Source organism: Endocarpon pusillum (genome assembly GCF_000464535.1).
Source record: "Endocarpon pusillum Z07020 unplaced genomic scaffold C732557, whole genome shotgun sequence".
NCBI lineage: Eukaryota > Fungi > Ascomycota > Eurotiomycetes > Verrucariales > Verrucariaceae > Endocarpon > Endocarpon pusillum.
Window position 1 is genome coordinate 20084 of NW_006913598.1, and position 15794 is coordinate 35877.

General features: G+C 49.9%; 5 protein-coding genes across 5 annotated transcripts; 1 reads left to right on the forward strand and 4 right to left on the reverse strand.

Moving 5' to 3' along the window:
- Window positions 1-1243: 1243 nt before the first annotated feature.
- EPUS_08312 (uncharacterized protein) lies at window positions 1244-3300 on the reverse strand (the record flags this gene model as incomplete). The annotated part of the gene is made up of 2 exons (XM_007788970.1): window positions 1244-3142; window positions 3244-3300. The coding sequence occupies 2 exons, from the start codon at window positions 3298-3300 to the stop codon at window positions 1244-1246; spliced, it is 1956 nt and encodes a 651-aa protein (XP_007787160.1).
- A 552-nt stretch (window positions 3301-3852) lies between these two features.
- EPUS_08313 (uncharacterized protein) lies at window positions 3853-6739 on the reverse strand (the record flags this gene model as incomplete). The annotated part of the gene is made up of 4 exons (XM_007788971.1): window positions 3853-4884; window positions 6068-6559; window positions 6643-6676; window positions 6729-6739. The coding sequence occupies 4 exons, from the start codon at window positions 6737-6739 to the stop codon at window positions 3853-3855; spliced, it is 1569 nt and encodes a 522-aa protein (XP_007787161.1).
- A 324-nt stretch (window positions 6740-7063) lies between these two features.
- On the forward strand, window positions 7064-8017 carry EPUS_08314 (uncharacterized protein; the record flags this gene model as incomplete). The annotated part of the gene is made up of 1 exon (XM_007788972.1): window positions 7064-8017. The coding sequence occupies one exon, from the start codon at window positions 7064-7066 to the stop codon at window positions 8015-8017; it is 954 nt and encodes a 317-aa protein (XP_007787162.1).
- Window positions 8018-8169: 152 nt separating this feature from the next.
- EPUS_08315 (uncharacterized protein) lies at window positions 8170-9105 on the reverse strand (the record flags this gene model as incomplete). The annotated part of the gene is made up of 1 exon (XM_007788973.1): window positions 8170-9105. The coding sequence occupies one exon, from the start codon at window positions 9103-9105 to the stop codon at window positions 8170-8172; it is 936 nt and encodes a 311-aa protein (XP_007787163.1).
- Window positions 9106-10454: 1349 nt separating this feature from the next.
- Window positions 10455-15074, reverse strand: EPUS_08316 (uncharacterized protein; the record flags this gene model as incomplete). Its single annotated transcript, XM_007788974.1, has 4 exons — window positions 10455-10463; window positions 10515-14616; window positions 14676-14907; window positions 14960-15074. The coding sequence occupies 4 exons, from the start codon at window positions 15072-15074 to the stop codon at window positions 10455-10457; spliced, it is 4458 nt and encodes a 1485-aa protein (XP_007787164.1).
- Between the last annotated feature and the right edge of the window lie 720 nt (window positions 15075-15794).

The window sequence follows — 15794 nt, forward strand, 5'->3', positions numbered from 1 at the left end:
ACCCCACCCGTGTCCCAATACACCGGCGCTGCAGTCCGAAATGCTAACGCCCACGGCAATTCCTTTGCCGGAATCGTTGGGTTAGCCGTTGTCGCTGTGGCTGTTGTGTGATGTGAGAAAGGATGAAATATTTTCTCAGGTTTTCATGTTCAATGCTCGAGGATAAGAGCTCAAGCTGTCCGGTTTACGATGTTTTCCGCGCCTCATTTTTGAGGACTTCTTGTCTTTAACGAAAAGGAAAAGTGTAATGTGGAAGGACTGGGAATGGCCGGTAGGACCGGAGCCAGATATTGATCGGGATCCTTGGAATGAATGGTATTGTGAAAACTTTTGAAAAAATGAACTCCCGGGAGGGATGGGCATGATTCTCAATGTGAACCTCGATTCTACCTTCACTTTGAGAGGGATGAAAATGTTCGTATTCTATCAAACGGATAGGGTTTGGCTCTGCCGCTACTTTGTCTCTTCGTAAAAGACCTGCGTGATTCATGTCATCAGGTAAGGAAGGGTAGAATGCCTAATTAAAGGAAATTTCATCTGCCCCGGAGAGAGTGGCTTCCCTTGTGTGTAATTGTATATGTCCGAATCGAGCGGAGTTCCCTGTTTGGGCAATGAATGATCCCCGCTAGAAGAATGAGGGGAGAATTGAGAGGAGAAAGGAACAGGGAAAAGATATGTAACCGAGTGGTTGTGATATTGCTCGTATTGTGATAGAGCTTCTCCTAGATAACCATAGCTAAGGGTTTGTGTCTCTTCCTATATTGCTCGATTTATTCCTGTCACGATTCCGGCATCAGTCTACCCCGGTTCGTCTCCCATGTCCTCCTCTCATGGCTGCTCTATCAAACTTCTACCTCAATGGGATAGAAGTCAGCCACTTGAGCTCTTAGAGAGTGCTTACGCAAGGGATGCGAGTCGCATTGGGAGCGAGCAACCGGAATGAATGGTAATTATCGACGGCTCACGTATATGTGGACTGTGGACCGATATAGGAGTGCCGAGAGGGATGTCGAGCCAAGGCCCATAGCAGCTCATTTTCCCGACATCTTCGCGCTCCACATGGCAGGGCGAGTGTTTTCTGTCTGTTCAGCGTGTCTGATCACACCCGGTAATCTAATGGCCTTCTGTCGTCTCCAAGGCATAGTAGCACGGTAGTGCGTCTCGACACGAGCTGAGGGCCCCTTGAACAGGTAGGCATCCCATACGAAGAACGACAAGGTTCTGTTATCAGCAGAGTCGTGGGTCATACTTCAAAAATCTCGCCCAATCCCGCCCCAAGCGTCCCGGCGGCGCTTCTCCGTGCATCTACAAGATCAAGTCTCCAACCTTCCCAATCGCGAAGCTTCCTCTTCACCTCCCTGACATGCTCCACCATCTTTCTAGCCTCCTCTTCGCGTTGCGCAATCGCAAATGCCTCCTCGTCAAATTCAGCGTCATCATCAAGCTCTTGCAGAAGGCTATCCTCTCTCGGGCGATTGGTTTGCTCTGGTGGACCTCGGAAGGCAGCTAGTCCCGAATTGACGACTGTCGAGAACGATGAATGCTTTGGTTGAGATGTGTGCGCGGTGAAATTGCGGTTTTGATTTACGGGCACATTTCCAGACAAGTCAACTTCATCGAATTCACTCGTATCGTCGACCACCGATTCTGGATTTGGTTGCATCTCCTGCCTCCGTTCCCGCCAGACACCTCGCTTGAGGTCAAATATCTCACTTTCCAGTTCTCGGACACGACGCTCCAATCGAACCCGTTCCTCGTCTTCCAGCTCGTCGAGGCCCTCGTCATCGGCGCCAGATACCTCACGCTTCTTCCGTCTATCCCTTTCTTCACGAAGTTTGAGATTCTCGTTCTCTGCTGCGGCGAGTCGAGCCTTGAGTATTCCAGCCTCTCTTCCTTGCGATTCCGCCACCGCAAGCTTCGAGGCATTCCTTGCCTCAGCCTCTCTGTGCAGCTTGTTCATGGTTTCGATCTTCTTTTCCAGATTTTCGGCTTTCTTCATGATCTCGTCCCTAGCTGCAGACACCTGTGTAAGTTCACGCTCCAGATTTTTGATCTTTACAGCTGAGCTAGTCTTCTCTACGCCTTCCTTGACGGCCTTTTCGCTCGCTCTCGTAAGGGCTTTCTTTGAGTCTGCTAGTTCTCCTTCAACATTTCTTAACTTGTTTTGAGTTGATGCTAAAGTTTCCTGCAGTGCGGAAATCTGACTACCATGAGTCTCACAGCTACTGGTCTTGGTGGACAGCTCGCTGCGCAGTCTAGAAATCTCGAGCTCCATGTCCGCTATTGTAGAGTCTTTGCTTTCTAGTTCTCTCCTGAGGCTGTCAGGAGATCCGGTGAAACCGCCCGTACTTGGCATGCTAGGCGATCGAATAGGCTTGGAAATTGAGTGAGAATGACCTCGTTGCTGGGCCTGCCTGTGTAGGGTAGCGATCTCAGCTTTCAGCTCCGCAATAACGGATTGTGCTTCTTCCGCTTTTTTGGCTTGTGTTTTAAGTGCAGAAGCTTCTCCAGATGCCTCGCGTAACTCTTCAAGCTCCTCTTCGCTTCTTCTCCAGCGTGCCTCTCCATCCTTCGCCTCTTTCTCGAGCCTTTTATTGTCCCTTTCCAATTCTTCTAGACGTACAGCTTGCTTGCGATATATATCGTTCATGGTTTCGCCATCTGGCGCCAATGCTGGTAAAGAGCCAGACGTAGGGCCAGGGGATAGTGGTCCAGCGGCGGATGTTCTCCGAAAAGAGTCGCTCCGCATCTTTGACTGGATGGATAATGAAGGCTGGCGTTCATGTAAGCCTCCCCTCGTCTTTGGACTTGTTATTGAATCCTCTATTGAAGGATCTGGGTACCCTTCTTCTGTGGTAGATGGATCTGGTGAGGTGATGGTTTCTGGCGCAGATGGAGCAGCTTGCGCCGCCGCAATGGCATCGAGAAGAGTAGCCTCGTCTTGATCGTGTTTTAGGATATCTTCATCCTGCTCTGTCTGCTGGTTGTGCTGTAGCCTTTCTGATCCAATCGGCGCGTCCTCTGCGGTTGACTGTTTGGCTGGTGACTTCAGTTCTTCATCCTTGCTCTTCTGTTTGGTAGATTTCTCGCCACTAGTAGCTCCTCCACCAGCCTTTTTCTTCGCTTTCTGCAACTGAGCTACCTAGCAGTAGGGTCAGCACTATAGTGAGAACGGAAGGGTGTGAACACGTGAATAAGTGAACATGAATAGAGGTCTGGGACATATTTGGGCTATACACCTACCCGTTTCTTTGCGGCTGCAAGTTTCTCTGCCTTCTCCTTATCTTCCTTCTCTCCCATGATGATTTGGGTACGTTGAAAAGTCAATTGCAGGTCGCTTGGAGGTGATCATATAAGGAATATGGCAAGGAGCACGCACGGCAACGAAAATTAAGGCCAAGCCATTTCTGCCTCAGGCACCGAGATCGAACCACCGGTCAATACATGCAGCGAACCTGTTCTGTCAAATACAACAAATGGACAAATGGATCGATCGTGTCATTCACTATTACTGACATTGAGTACTATTTCAAGGTCCAGCTGGTCAGTATCCTAAGGATCAAGGCTAAAGACACCAATAACATCAAACTCCTTTGGCTGCAGAACCCGCCCTGCTCGCCCCGGAAAGCTCCATAATATGCCGAACTCCATTCCCTGGGTGCATATAGCAGCAACGAAGAGGCGACACAATCAGGAAGGTTTGGAGACAGCCCACCGCCCCCAAACGCCAGCCCAATTCAGCGGCGCACTAAGGTGGATCACCTAACCCGTACACCGCGGCCAGATTTTCTTCCTAGAAGGGACTATATGCGAGGCACATTACATAACAAGCCATGGAGAACGTTGCAAAGACTAAACCTCCATGGCTTCAGCAATGTCTTCGCTGACCCCGCGTACTGTACTCTTGCTCCGACTTCTGGCGCTTCTGGCATCTTCATCTGATAGGATGTAGTTATCATGCTCGTCCACAAGAGGTCGCTTTGGAGGAGGTAAAGTGTCTGCCATGCCACTCCCCCTCTGCTCTTTCTCGTGGTCGTCATCTCGTGCAGCCACTTCAAGTCCGTCTCTGTCGCCAAGCCAATATCTCGCGCGCTTTCTTGCCCCTAGGTCAGGGGTAAGCCAGCCGTCTGACTCATCATCCGCAAACCGTTTAGTAGACTTAACGGGCGTCCGGAGACCTTGGCTCGGTGACTGAGAAAGGACGCTGATGCCGCGCAGATAGAGGTAGCAGACTCGCTTCAAGGCCTTGTTGAAAAAGAAATAATTCATACTCCAGATTGCGCCCTCTTCGTCCTCCTCGAAGATGTCATAATCGTCCGGCGCATATCGATATATCGTACATTCCTTGAGTCTCATCTGCTGATCAATCAGTCTCCAAGTCCTTGGGCCCCAAGTTAACCCACTCGATGCAGAAGATGGTATTTGCCCGTCCGCTGCGAAAGATGGTGTTGCAGGTCGTGGGCGCAAGTTATACAACGTGGTGTCCAGGTTGTTCATAACCGCCCGCAAACTCCGCTCCCTCTTGAAATCTGACGGTCGGAGTACGTGGCTGAAGTCGTAGTCCGGGTGTGACGCGTTGAGTGTCGCTATCAAGTACGCATATGTCCTGCGACTCGATATCTGACCAAGGTTTCCAAACGGACTACTCCTACTTAAGTTGAGGCTTGGTGCTAACAGATGCGCCTGTGGAGGAGACAGAGAATTTGAGAAAATCAGATTGTTCTGGTATTGCGCTTCCAGCCCATTCTCGATATTCTTGTACAGCTTCTTATCACCACCGGCTGCCTTGGTGATGTAGAGGTCGCAACCACCAAGGACATGAAGGTCCGGTGTAGAGAAATTAAGGGTAGAGGTAACGTTGTCGAAATCGCGATTCGGAACAAACTACTCGACTCGCATCAGCATGGATAGAAAGATTTGATGGGCAGGTATCTTCATGTAGGGCTCACCTTCATTGCGATAGATAGTTGAGCCTGGCTTCGAGCGCATTTGTCCCGATGAGCGCGTGGTTCAAATAGGATGGAGTTCACTACGTTGTCGGCGGCGCAATGATCGGTTGTCACGATTTGATGCTACAGTCTTTGTTTGATGTTGTGTATTTGTTTGTTGCCCAACGGAGCTAAATGATCACTGATAAGTCTGTCCAAGCTGGCTGCAGAGACAAGACAAATCGGAGCAGATAGCCAGACGGAGACCGTCTAGCAGGCGATGGAGACACGTTGAATAGCCATGTTGATGATATTTCGATATTGATCTGGAAGGAGAACATCATCTCAAGGTTGGCATGCGGAACTTGAAGGTTGCGTAGATCTTGGCACGGAGAGTGTCACGTGAGTGACTCCGCCAATGAGCGGCAGAAAGACGGCACGAGGCAATGGTAGTGGAATCAAGCACAACATTCCTCCGGCTTGAATGAACTCCATCCGGATATGCCATCCGGAAAAGGGATGATGCGCTTGCAGTGACTCGGCCAGGATGAGGTCGACTCCCATACGAGATAGACACTGAGGAAACAATTCTGTTAGTGGGACAGCTTTCGGAGTACTTCGCATTGGGTATCATTGTTCAGTGGTTATCAGTCGGTAGTACATGATATCTTTGCGGATTGAGCACAGAGAGTCTTTGACTTCGTTTTTTCGAAGCCCATGCATGCTAGATCCCAGGCCAATAACGCCAATCGCCGGAACATGCTCTTATACCCCCAATTCTTTCAAGAACGGTTCGATTTCCTATTAGAAAACATAGGTCAATATCTTTTCAATGCAAGGGCTTTGGATGGCTGTGCGACGGGGATAACCAAGCAAGACTAACCAAGATCATCGATGATGGACTGGGCAGCTCTCCAAAGGCAGTGGTGGGTGAAATATATCGCGTACGCAAAGAGGATAACAGGCAGGTCAATGATGCTAGTCTTCACATGATCTTCGATATACTTTCGTCATCGATCTGATCATCAAAAGCTTGCAATTAGTCTGGCAAACACTTGTATGGAACCGTGCATGGAAATAACAACCATGAGGATCACCAGGCCAGATAATAACCACAGCAACATATGCTATTGACCTACCTCCATGTCTTCAAGGCTATCCTCCTGACCGATACATCTCAGGACATTCTTTTTGCTGCTTTCCTGCATTTCCCCAGCGAGCAAAAGTTCGTCAAGGATGAAGTATGCTTTCTGGAAGTTGAAGATGATGTCTAGCTCGCACACATTGCCGTAATACTTGTCCATTTGCTCGACATAGCGGTGAACAATCTCCAATGTTATAAGTTCGTTGTCGGTTGAGGAACAGCCTGCGATGAAGAAAAGGGAAGCATATCTTCGATAAACTACTTTGGTATCTGCAAGAGCATTGCATCGCGTCAGCCCATGGACTCTCTCACGTATCCATACCCTGGGCAGGATATCGAGAAGATCTTCTGCGCCAATATCTGGTGTACCTTTGTATTCCAGAAAATTACACATGCGTGTACGCCTCGAGAGCACAAGCTGTGTGACATCTTTGATGATTTTGGCCTTGTCTTTCGGGGACAGAGTGGTAAACCATTTGGCTAGACGCTAGAGGGAAGAACATGCGGTCAGCACAAGACTGAGATCAGTGAGGTGGGTGACCACGGGGCCCAGAAATTACAAGAACATACAACTTTGCCCTGCCTGGACAGCAGAATGAGATAGCTATTACGTGTCAATAGGGGACCTCCTTTGAGATGAGATGTAGCAATCGTACTTGATGGCCATTCTACCGTGAAACGCAGGTGTAGAAGGGTTGATCAATAATGTGCGGTGTGGAAATAAATATGGGAAAATTATTTCGAGTCGGTGCCTCAATGCCCCTCCAGCTCGTGGCTGAACCCGGATGTGCCTTTCCATTTTCCTCACCTTGGAAAGAAGTTAACCTCACTTGATATCGTGTCATCGATTCACTTGAGGGACCCGAAACAGAGCTTGAAGATCACCATCGTGGTGTAATGTTGCCAGGATGAAGCTGATATTGTCCACCTCGTACAGTGCCACTCGAGTCCCGGAACAATCATACCTGCTGAACTTGCGTACAGAAATATTATGACCAGCGGCTCTTCGGTCATTCGACGCCCTACCGTCACCAAGTCGAACGTCGAACTCATAAATTCCTTGCGTGCCAACATCGTCGAAGCTCAGGCTGCTGCGTCTATCACTGGTGCCGACTCCTCTACATCCTCCCTCTCTGAAACCTCCGATGGCACCCCACCGCAAAAGAGCGGATATCCATCTTGGACACGCAAAGAAGGTGACACTCTCTACATACCTGCGCATGAGCCCACGCCTCTTGCGGAGCCGAGATCTTCTTACAAGATAACTGTCAAGCTCTTCTATCTCCCGGGGATACCGCCATCTAGAAGATGTGAGCACACTAAGCAAGCAATTTCCCTTGTTCTAAAGGAGCTCGGAGCGGAGTCCATAGATCTGCTTATCGTTTCTTATCCTGGCGTATCCTTTGACGCTGATGACGACGGTGACTCTGAAACCTCATCCGCGGAGGACGACAGCGCGGTCAGCGATGACAGCGCTCATGGGATGGAAACAATGGTTAGAACGTGGAGAGTGCTGGAGGCGTTCCATGACAATGGCATTATTGATAAACTTGGGGTTTCGGAATTCAGTTCAGATCGACTAGCGAAGTTCCTCCCCCAGACGAAGATCAGGCCGAGCAAGGACCAAATTAACGTCAAAGATTGTTGCGTGGTACCCAAAACGTTGATTATGTATGCGAAGCAGGAAAGTATTGAGTTGCTAACCCACAACGACTGTACAGATATCCTACCTTCTGGAACAATACGTGAACTCCTTGGACCCCGGAATCAAGGTGCTGGTGTGCTGGCGGCAACGGCCGATGCAGACGATGGAGGACTCAAAGGAGATATCGCGCCACAGTGGGTCATCAAGTATACTGCTGTGGTGGAAGATCGTGGTGTGATCGAGAACAAAGGTTACTTTGCCATGGCCCAGGTTGGGTCGTGTATTGGAGAGGAGTCGTAACTTGGGCATGACCTGGTCCTTCTAACTTTGACTTTTAGCATGGCGTTGGAGGCAGTCTTCGATATCGTGAAGTGAATTTCGTCATGGAAGATCGAACGCAGATCGTGCTACTCGATAGTGGTTGCAGCAATCGACTTCTGTCTTCTGAATAATCAACCAACCATACTTCTCTTCCTACCTCGTAGTCGGACCTCTTCTAGCCTCTTCAGCACCACTCGGCTCCCCTTGAAAGAACCCCGGTAGCCATCCTGACTCTCCAGCACCTCCTCCGCAAACATCCCCTCCTGCCTTGGATGAGTAGAGCCAAAAGCCCTCTCCAGCACATAGAGATCCACCGCACGATCTTCATCCTGAATACTCTGCGTTGCCAGTCCAAAATCAATCAGCACGATCTCGCCCTCAAGGCTAAGATCCTGATCCACGGCATGAGCTTCACCGTCAGTCTTGCCCCCTTGTGAAGTCGGTCGCACCATAATATTGCTACTCGTGAGATCGCCATGCACCACCCCCCCAACCGAATGCATCTCACCCACCGCTCTGCCCACCCTCCTAAGCAGCCTCCTCACCGCCTCCTCATCCGCAAGACCCACAAGATCAGCCCCAGCCTTCTCCAACCGATCCCTCTCCTGCAACAGCTGCTTTACACTCCTCCCCTCAATCCACTCCATCAGCAACCACGCCCCAGCCCCAGATCCCTCCCCAGATCCCTCCCCAGATCCCTCCCCAACCTCCGCTCCCACGGAACCAGTCTCCTCCTTCCCACTCCGACTCCCCTTACCTGTGCCCTTCCCCTCACCAACCCAGTCCAACCCATAAACCCCGGGCACCCCCACCACCAAGTTTCCTAGCTTGACCAAAATCCTCGCTTCGGCAAGGACCCGTTGCTTCGTCAATCTCCGGTCCAGCGTAGGGTGTCGGTACTGCTTCGAGGGTCGGACTTTCAATGCGGCCGGCGTGTTGGAGTCGAGGAAGACGGTCTTGAGTAAGTGGCCTTCTGCGCCTTGGGTGACGAGGAGGGGTGGAGGGGAGATTTTGTGGAATGGTGGTGGGAGGTGTAGTGGGTAGATGGGTTCCGATTGGGACGACATGGTAGACTTCTTCCCTACTGAATGGGAGAGCGAAGGTGTATTGGATGCTTTGTCTCCAAGTTTAGGCTGTTCTTTAGCTGTGAGCTAAGAAGGTACACAGGTCTTGGTGTACAGTATAATCATCTGTACTGCCAGAGAGTCTTTTCAGAAGGCTCTAAACGGATAATGATTATAAACTCTATTTCATTGATTCTTAGATGATTTGCCCTCCTTCTGCCACACCTAGCCCGTGAAGCAACCATGCTGCGAGAATGCGGCACACTACTTAACTAGAAGCGCGTATCTATCAAGTGTCGTCCCAAGTACTTAGTCACATGACAACTTTTTCCGCAACCCATCCCAAGGAAGCTATGGAAATAAGTCCAAGTAATTTGGCAGAGTGCTCCTCAGCAAAGGCTCTGTGGGGTGGGTCCTGGTCAAGGCCGAGCAATCATTGTATCTTTTGAGAGTGTATATGAGTTCATTAAACGCTCCCCGAGGGCATCTGATTAGCTCCGCTTACGCTCTTGATGGTCTTTCCAGGGAAGCGCATCACAGTGGCAGTGTGAGCAACATCAGTTGGCACCAAGGAACATAAGTACGTGTTCCAATCGGCTTTGGCACTTTGGCAGCTTTATTACGGAGTACTCTTTCCAATACTACGTAGATGGAAAAGGCCCCAAATCAAAATCCGATTGGCTGTCGCACATGCGGGCAATGGCTCTCTATTAGCATAAACGAAGGAAAATCAAGTATGTACGGAGTATTTCTCGTCGGAAAATCAAAAGGTGATAAATTTAAGATTGTACACTAGCAACTGCATCGCTAAAATGTATAGGAAGATACGTTATAGAGTCACGTTTACCCTCGGTTGTGTGTAATGTCAACGTAAGGAGAATTTAGGCGCAATACACTGGTAGAGAGCGCCGATCATTATCTGTACGCGGGATAATAGACTGGAAGTAGGGACGACTTGTTAAAGTGACTTATTCACGAATGCTTGCAGGCCTAAGTACTCTACTAAAGACTGCTGTAAGCCCTTGATCTCCGACTCACAAAGGTAGACCAGAGTACAGGAGTGTTCGAAAGGTCCAACTCATATTTCTCATCCTTGGCTAAGGACAATTTTTTCTACCCTGGATATCTCCCATACTATATGTAATCATAAACCACCCTACTGTCAGAAGGATACAGCCCTACTGTCATGCATTGCTACGCATGCACTACCCATCAGTTGCCAAATGCACTGGGGGGTATATCATGACTCAATGAAGCCACCATGTGTGAAGATTCAAAATGCCAGACGCCACACCAACCCTATGGTATATACTCTTTCGCAAGTGCCTGAAAAGTCTCATTCATGGCAAGCCTTATAATCTCTGCAAAGCATTAGCATAATCGCGAGAGAGTTATAAGTCAATACAACTTACCAAGCTTGCAGCGGCAGCGGCAGCGGTTGCCAAATCTGGCCTTCCGCTTACACTTCTCTGGCCATGTATCACTTTTGGCATGGTCGAGCCAGCTGCCATGGGTGGTACATGAGAAGCCCGCTTCGCCGCGAAAGAAGTCTGCGTTCCGCTGATGGTTGATTGCCTTTTTGGGATAGGTTTGCTGGGCGAATTCAATGCTACTTCCATTTGCCTGGGATATGATCCGTTCTTGAAACTTGTGGAGGGTAACTGTGGTAGAGGTCTAGTAGTAGACGGTGTCGTAATTGAGTTTAGTCGTTTCATTGGCGTGTTCGTAGCACCGACCGCCTGCGCTCGGCGAGTATTGAGCTTTGTACCTGTCACGAATTCATGCGCCATGGCTTGATGAGGATTAGGTCGACGAGAAGGATCCCAGCGAAGACACTTTGCAACGAAATCAACAAACGCTTCATCATCACATTTTAGGACTTGACGGAGTTCTTTCGAGCTTGGCCTCCTGCGACGTCCCTTGGATGAGACAGTTAAGCGGGGTTTGCCCATAGAATCGAAGAATAGCTTCTTGCGGCTGCTCTTCTCAATCAAGTGTTTCTCCGGGGGGCCGAAAACTTCCATTATGCATGCCAACTGCTCCTGTTCGTTCTCTCCCGGGAAGATGGGGTAGCCTGTATACAGTTCTGCCAGTATACAACCCAGACTCCACATATCGATCGGCATACCGTAGGACATGCCTAGTATGACCTCTGGTGAGCGGTAGAACCGAGATTGGATGTAAGTGTAGACTTTCTCATTTTCGAAGCAGCTTGAACCAAAATCGATGACCTTGATCTCTGAATGCATGGGGTGAGCTAGAAGGACGTTTTCGGGCTTGAGATCGCAGTGAATGACCTTGTGACCGTTCAAAAGGATGAGACTGTTCAACAGCTGCTTCGTGAACCGTCGTATGAGCTTCAAAGAGAAGCCACGGAACTCGTGGGCCTTGATGAATTCGTAGAGATTCATGTCCAAGAGATCTGTTGATATACAGAGATGACCACGGAAATAAAAGCTTTGATCGAACTTCACCACGCTGTGTTCGTTGTCTGGATCCCATTCACGCAATTTCTGCAATATGTTGACTTCCACCAAAGCTTGTTGATGGAAGCGCTTCTTGTTCCGAATGATCTTAATAGCCACAAGAATGCCGGTTTTGTGGTCGATACACCTGACGACTTGGCCAAAGCTTCCTTTACCAAGCAAATCAATCACCTCGTATCGATACGCGAGATGATCGCCACTGATAATGTTATAATCACCACGCTCGTCGTCATAGCCGAAATTGGTAGTAGAAGCGTCCAAATCTCCAGCTATCTTCTTCGCGATGCGGGTGCCGGTAAAATACACGTCATTATAGTCCACTATCTCGCCTCGCTCGAAGATGTTGAGATTGGCTGCTTGTAGGACTTGCAAAGGTGATGCACGATCCCTTGGGCAGGCACGGCGGCGAAGAGCATCAAGCTCGCGTGCTGCCGATTCTGCATCCTTCCGCTTTGTCGCAAGCTTCTTCATTTCCTCCTCGGCGATCAGATCGTCACGGTCAAGATCGATATCTTGGGGTCTGAGCTGGTTGACAGATCGGGGCGAGTACACATTCTGCGGAGGTGAGATCAAAGAAGACGATCGGTCAGGGCGAAAATTGAGTGAGCGGTTGGACTCCATGGACGGAAGACCTTCTATTCTTGGACTGTGATTACCTTGAAAGTCTTGATCTGCTTCGTTGGGCCCGTTCGTACCGAAGCTCGAGGCAGACGTTTTCCGGCGAGATTGGAGGTAGTTCTGCTTTTGTGTAGGACTTATATCCGTGACGGCAAGGCTGCCATAAGTGGCCGACGCGGGGAGCTTCGGAGGCGGCATGCTGGTGTATTTGGCTGCCACATCGCTTTCTGAATTCTCCCGTGTTTTCGAGGTGCTTCTCCGGCGAGTCAGGCTCAACTTGCGTCGGATCGCAGACGTCGAAAAAGACGACTCAGTTTCATGGGGCGAAGTCTTCTCCTCTTGCGTGTTGTTGTGCGAGAAACTTGGTGCTCTTGGTCCAGTGGGCTTTGCATAAACGCTTCTCCGGTTCAGCTCCCCGCCGTATTTGGGCTGCATGTAGTTCGCAAATTCACCACCACTCTTTGGCAATGAAGAGGAGATGAATGGAGATATGTTGCGTGGAGCGGTGTTCGAAGTGCAAAATGCAAAGGGTATGTTGTTGTTCGAACCCATCGCCGCAGCAAAAGCCTCAAAATCACCGCGGAGAGCATGATGCGAACTACTGCTCCTAATATCAATCGCAGGGGTGGGTTCATTATCGTGGTAAGTCCGTGATGAGAAGTTAACCCTCGAAGCCGTCATTGGAGTGCTGGGAGTCTTCACATTCAGACCTCTTGAAGGTGGAGTATGAGCTCTGTCGTCTGGAGAAGTCACATTTTCCAATGCCATGATCTTTGTAGCTGTTGGCGTGCTGAGCGGCAAAAGATTGATTGGGGGTAATCTTAATGGTTGCAATCCCTTCCTCTTCACAGCAGGGCCAGGTTTCGACCTTACTTCAGTATCAGATGTGAGGGATGGTTTGGGCGAAATTGGTTCTGCATCTATTGGAGTCTCAAGGGCAGCCATCGCATCAGCCAGTGATTCCACTGTTGGACTGGCACTAATGGGAGTATCCACTTGAGGCAAGCTGGAAGATCGCGCAGAGAAGAATGGTTGTTCTGTTTCGCTTTGGGGGGACTCGAATGCCTTGGGAATAGCTGGCACTGGGGGTACTTCTTCGGTCTCATTGCCATTGGTGCTGTCCTGTCGAGGTTTTGGGGTAGGCAAACGGGAAGAAGAGATGACCCCTGATGGCAGCCGTGGCAACGGACCCGCCGTTGAGTTTCTGACAGAATTGTAGCTAGTGCTTGATGATAACGACTGACCAGAGCTATAAGATTTACGATTTGGATCCGGAGTTGTCCTGGTGGAAGAAGGTGTAACACTCTTGCGAGAGTTCAATGCCGGTGACTGAGCTGTGGATCGTGGTCGTCGAGGAAGCGGCTCAGACTCGGGTGCTACTGGTGTATGAGGCATGGTATTTGCAGGCATAGGTGGTGCATGAGGCATCATTGACAGACGCTTCAGCCTTCGCGCATCTGTCGGACTGATGGTCCTTGCACCCAATCCAGTGGCATGATGCTGTATAACCGAAACTCTTCTATTTGTGGAAGAGGAAGGCGTTCCGGTACGCGCAGAGGATTTTCTGAGTGTTCGCGAAAGGATTGTCGAAGATGATGGAGAGAGATCAGGGGTTCGAGCAGGCGTTAAATGGTCATTGCTATTCTCTCGTCTAGGCGGCTGAAGGGACTTCGCCTTCAGACTCCTCCCAGTTGCAGCAGATTTCGAGGCCTCTCCCGCCTCCCCAGAACGGCTGCTTTGGCGCGCTGACATTCCCAACGTGTCTTTGTCCGTAGCAGACTTACGTACGCCGATACTGGGTCGCCTCCGAGGTGGTGCGGTTTCTGTAGAATCTGGGACCGCAAACGTCCCTGGACCAATGGATTTTCGGGGTGCTCTTGGAGCAGGGTTGCTGTTGTTGAATGAATTGGGTGGAAAATGATTCTGTCTACGACTTCGGAGCACTGGAGTAGCTGCCGGAGCTTGCATGGATTCCGAGTTGGAGGTATGCCGGCTCGCGGTGGTCGGAGTATTGCTCTGTTGGCGCTTCAGTGATTCTGCACGACCAATTGATCCTGATCCTGATGCTTTTCGAACACTGCCCGTTTTGCTTATAGGCCGCGGTATAATCGAGGTCTCATCAGGTCTTGGGGTATTTTTGGCGGGAACGGTAGGAGAATTAAGCTGGTCGAAGGCAGGCTCGGTGGATGTGATATTGCTGTGGAAATCGTCGAAGTTTATTGACGTAAGGAGATCCCCACCCAAGTCAACCGACGCCTTTTTCTCGAACTCCCAAGGGTTCGAGTTCTCTGGACTTATGGACGCAAAGCTGAAACGTGATATGCTATTGATGGGCTCTTGTCGCTCATGAGGAGAATGCGAATCGTTCACCGTTGCGGAAGGATGTGGTTGGGCTACGTTGCTGAAAGATCTATCAAAACCATGCTTTAGTTTTATGAACATAATCAGGAATCATGCGTAGATTCACACCTCTTTCCTGTCGAAGCATCCAAGGGTCGAGGACCCAAGGGTCCCTTCTGATTGTGAATCGACAACTGCCTTTTACGGTTTGCAAACCCAGATTGGGACTCGGCATTGCTGGAACGGACATGCGCAGAGGGCAGGAAGGATGTACTCTGCACGTTCACAGAGGGATTCGAGGGCTTCTTCTGAAGACGATTTCGTGATGAAGCTTCTGCACCATAATCAATATCCGTGAATGCTGAATTCCTGCAGCCACCCTTTCTAGGCAGGGGCTGATAATCTCCACGTACCACTCGACTCCCATTCACTGCCTCCCAGATTATTTGATGCTTGCGACTGACTGTTGCTTCCCGCTCTAACTCTCGTACCGGTAGTCGTTTGTTGTGAAGCCACCCTGGCCGGCATTGTGATCGGGATGGGGGTTTGTTTCCAGCGAAGATTTGTGGGGCAGGACACGATCTAAGGTAACCGCAGGGCCTTCATCAGTGGTATCTTATCCGCTACTCGTCTCAACTGCCACTTTCCTAGGAACAACTGACAGGGTCAGGAGAATCGCGACCTATTCAAGGAGACATTTTCGACTTAACCAACCCCGGTAGCCGTAAGAAATGGTCTAGGGATTGAGCATCTCAAACATCAGCATCGTCCAGCGAAGCCTGACGTCGAGGAGAGTAATCTTCACTTGTGAACTGGGGATGAGGGTCGGTAGGTGGGTGATTAGGTAGACGTGCAAAGGGGAGCCTTCTGAGGTGTAATCAAATGAGAAAGTTGGGGTAGTGCCAAAGACAAATACACAACTCGGGAACGCATCCTATGATTTCTATCACACAAAGAACTACATTGAATCTCTACTTCGATTGCAGATTCCAGCTTTCTACCGGGCCGGAATATATACTTTGTATCAGTAAAACGTCTCCCTGCTTTCGCAGCCGCCGTGGGAAGATCTGACAGTCAGTCTTTTACGGCGAGATTCTCCATTTCCAAGCTGCTGGAAGAATCGAGCCCCTGACGCTGATCAGTGGGTTACATACCTCGAAAGGGACAAGTCGGACAATTGCGGCCACATGCCAAAAACGCCACAACTCCTCAGGTCCGTACAGTACTACTTGTCACTGTGGATTGGTA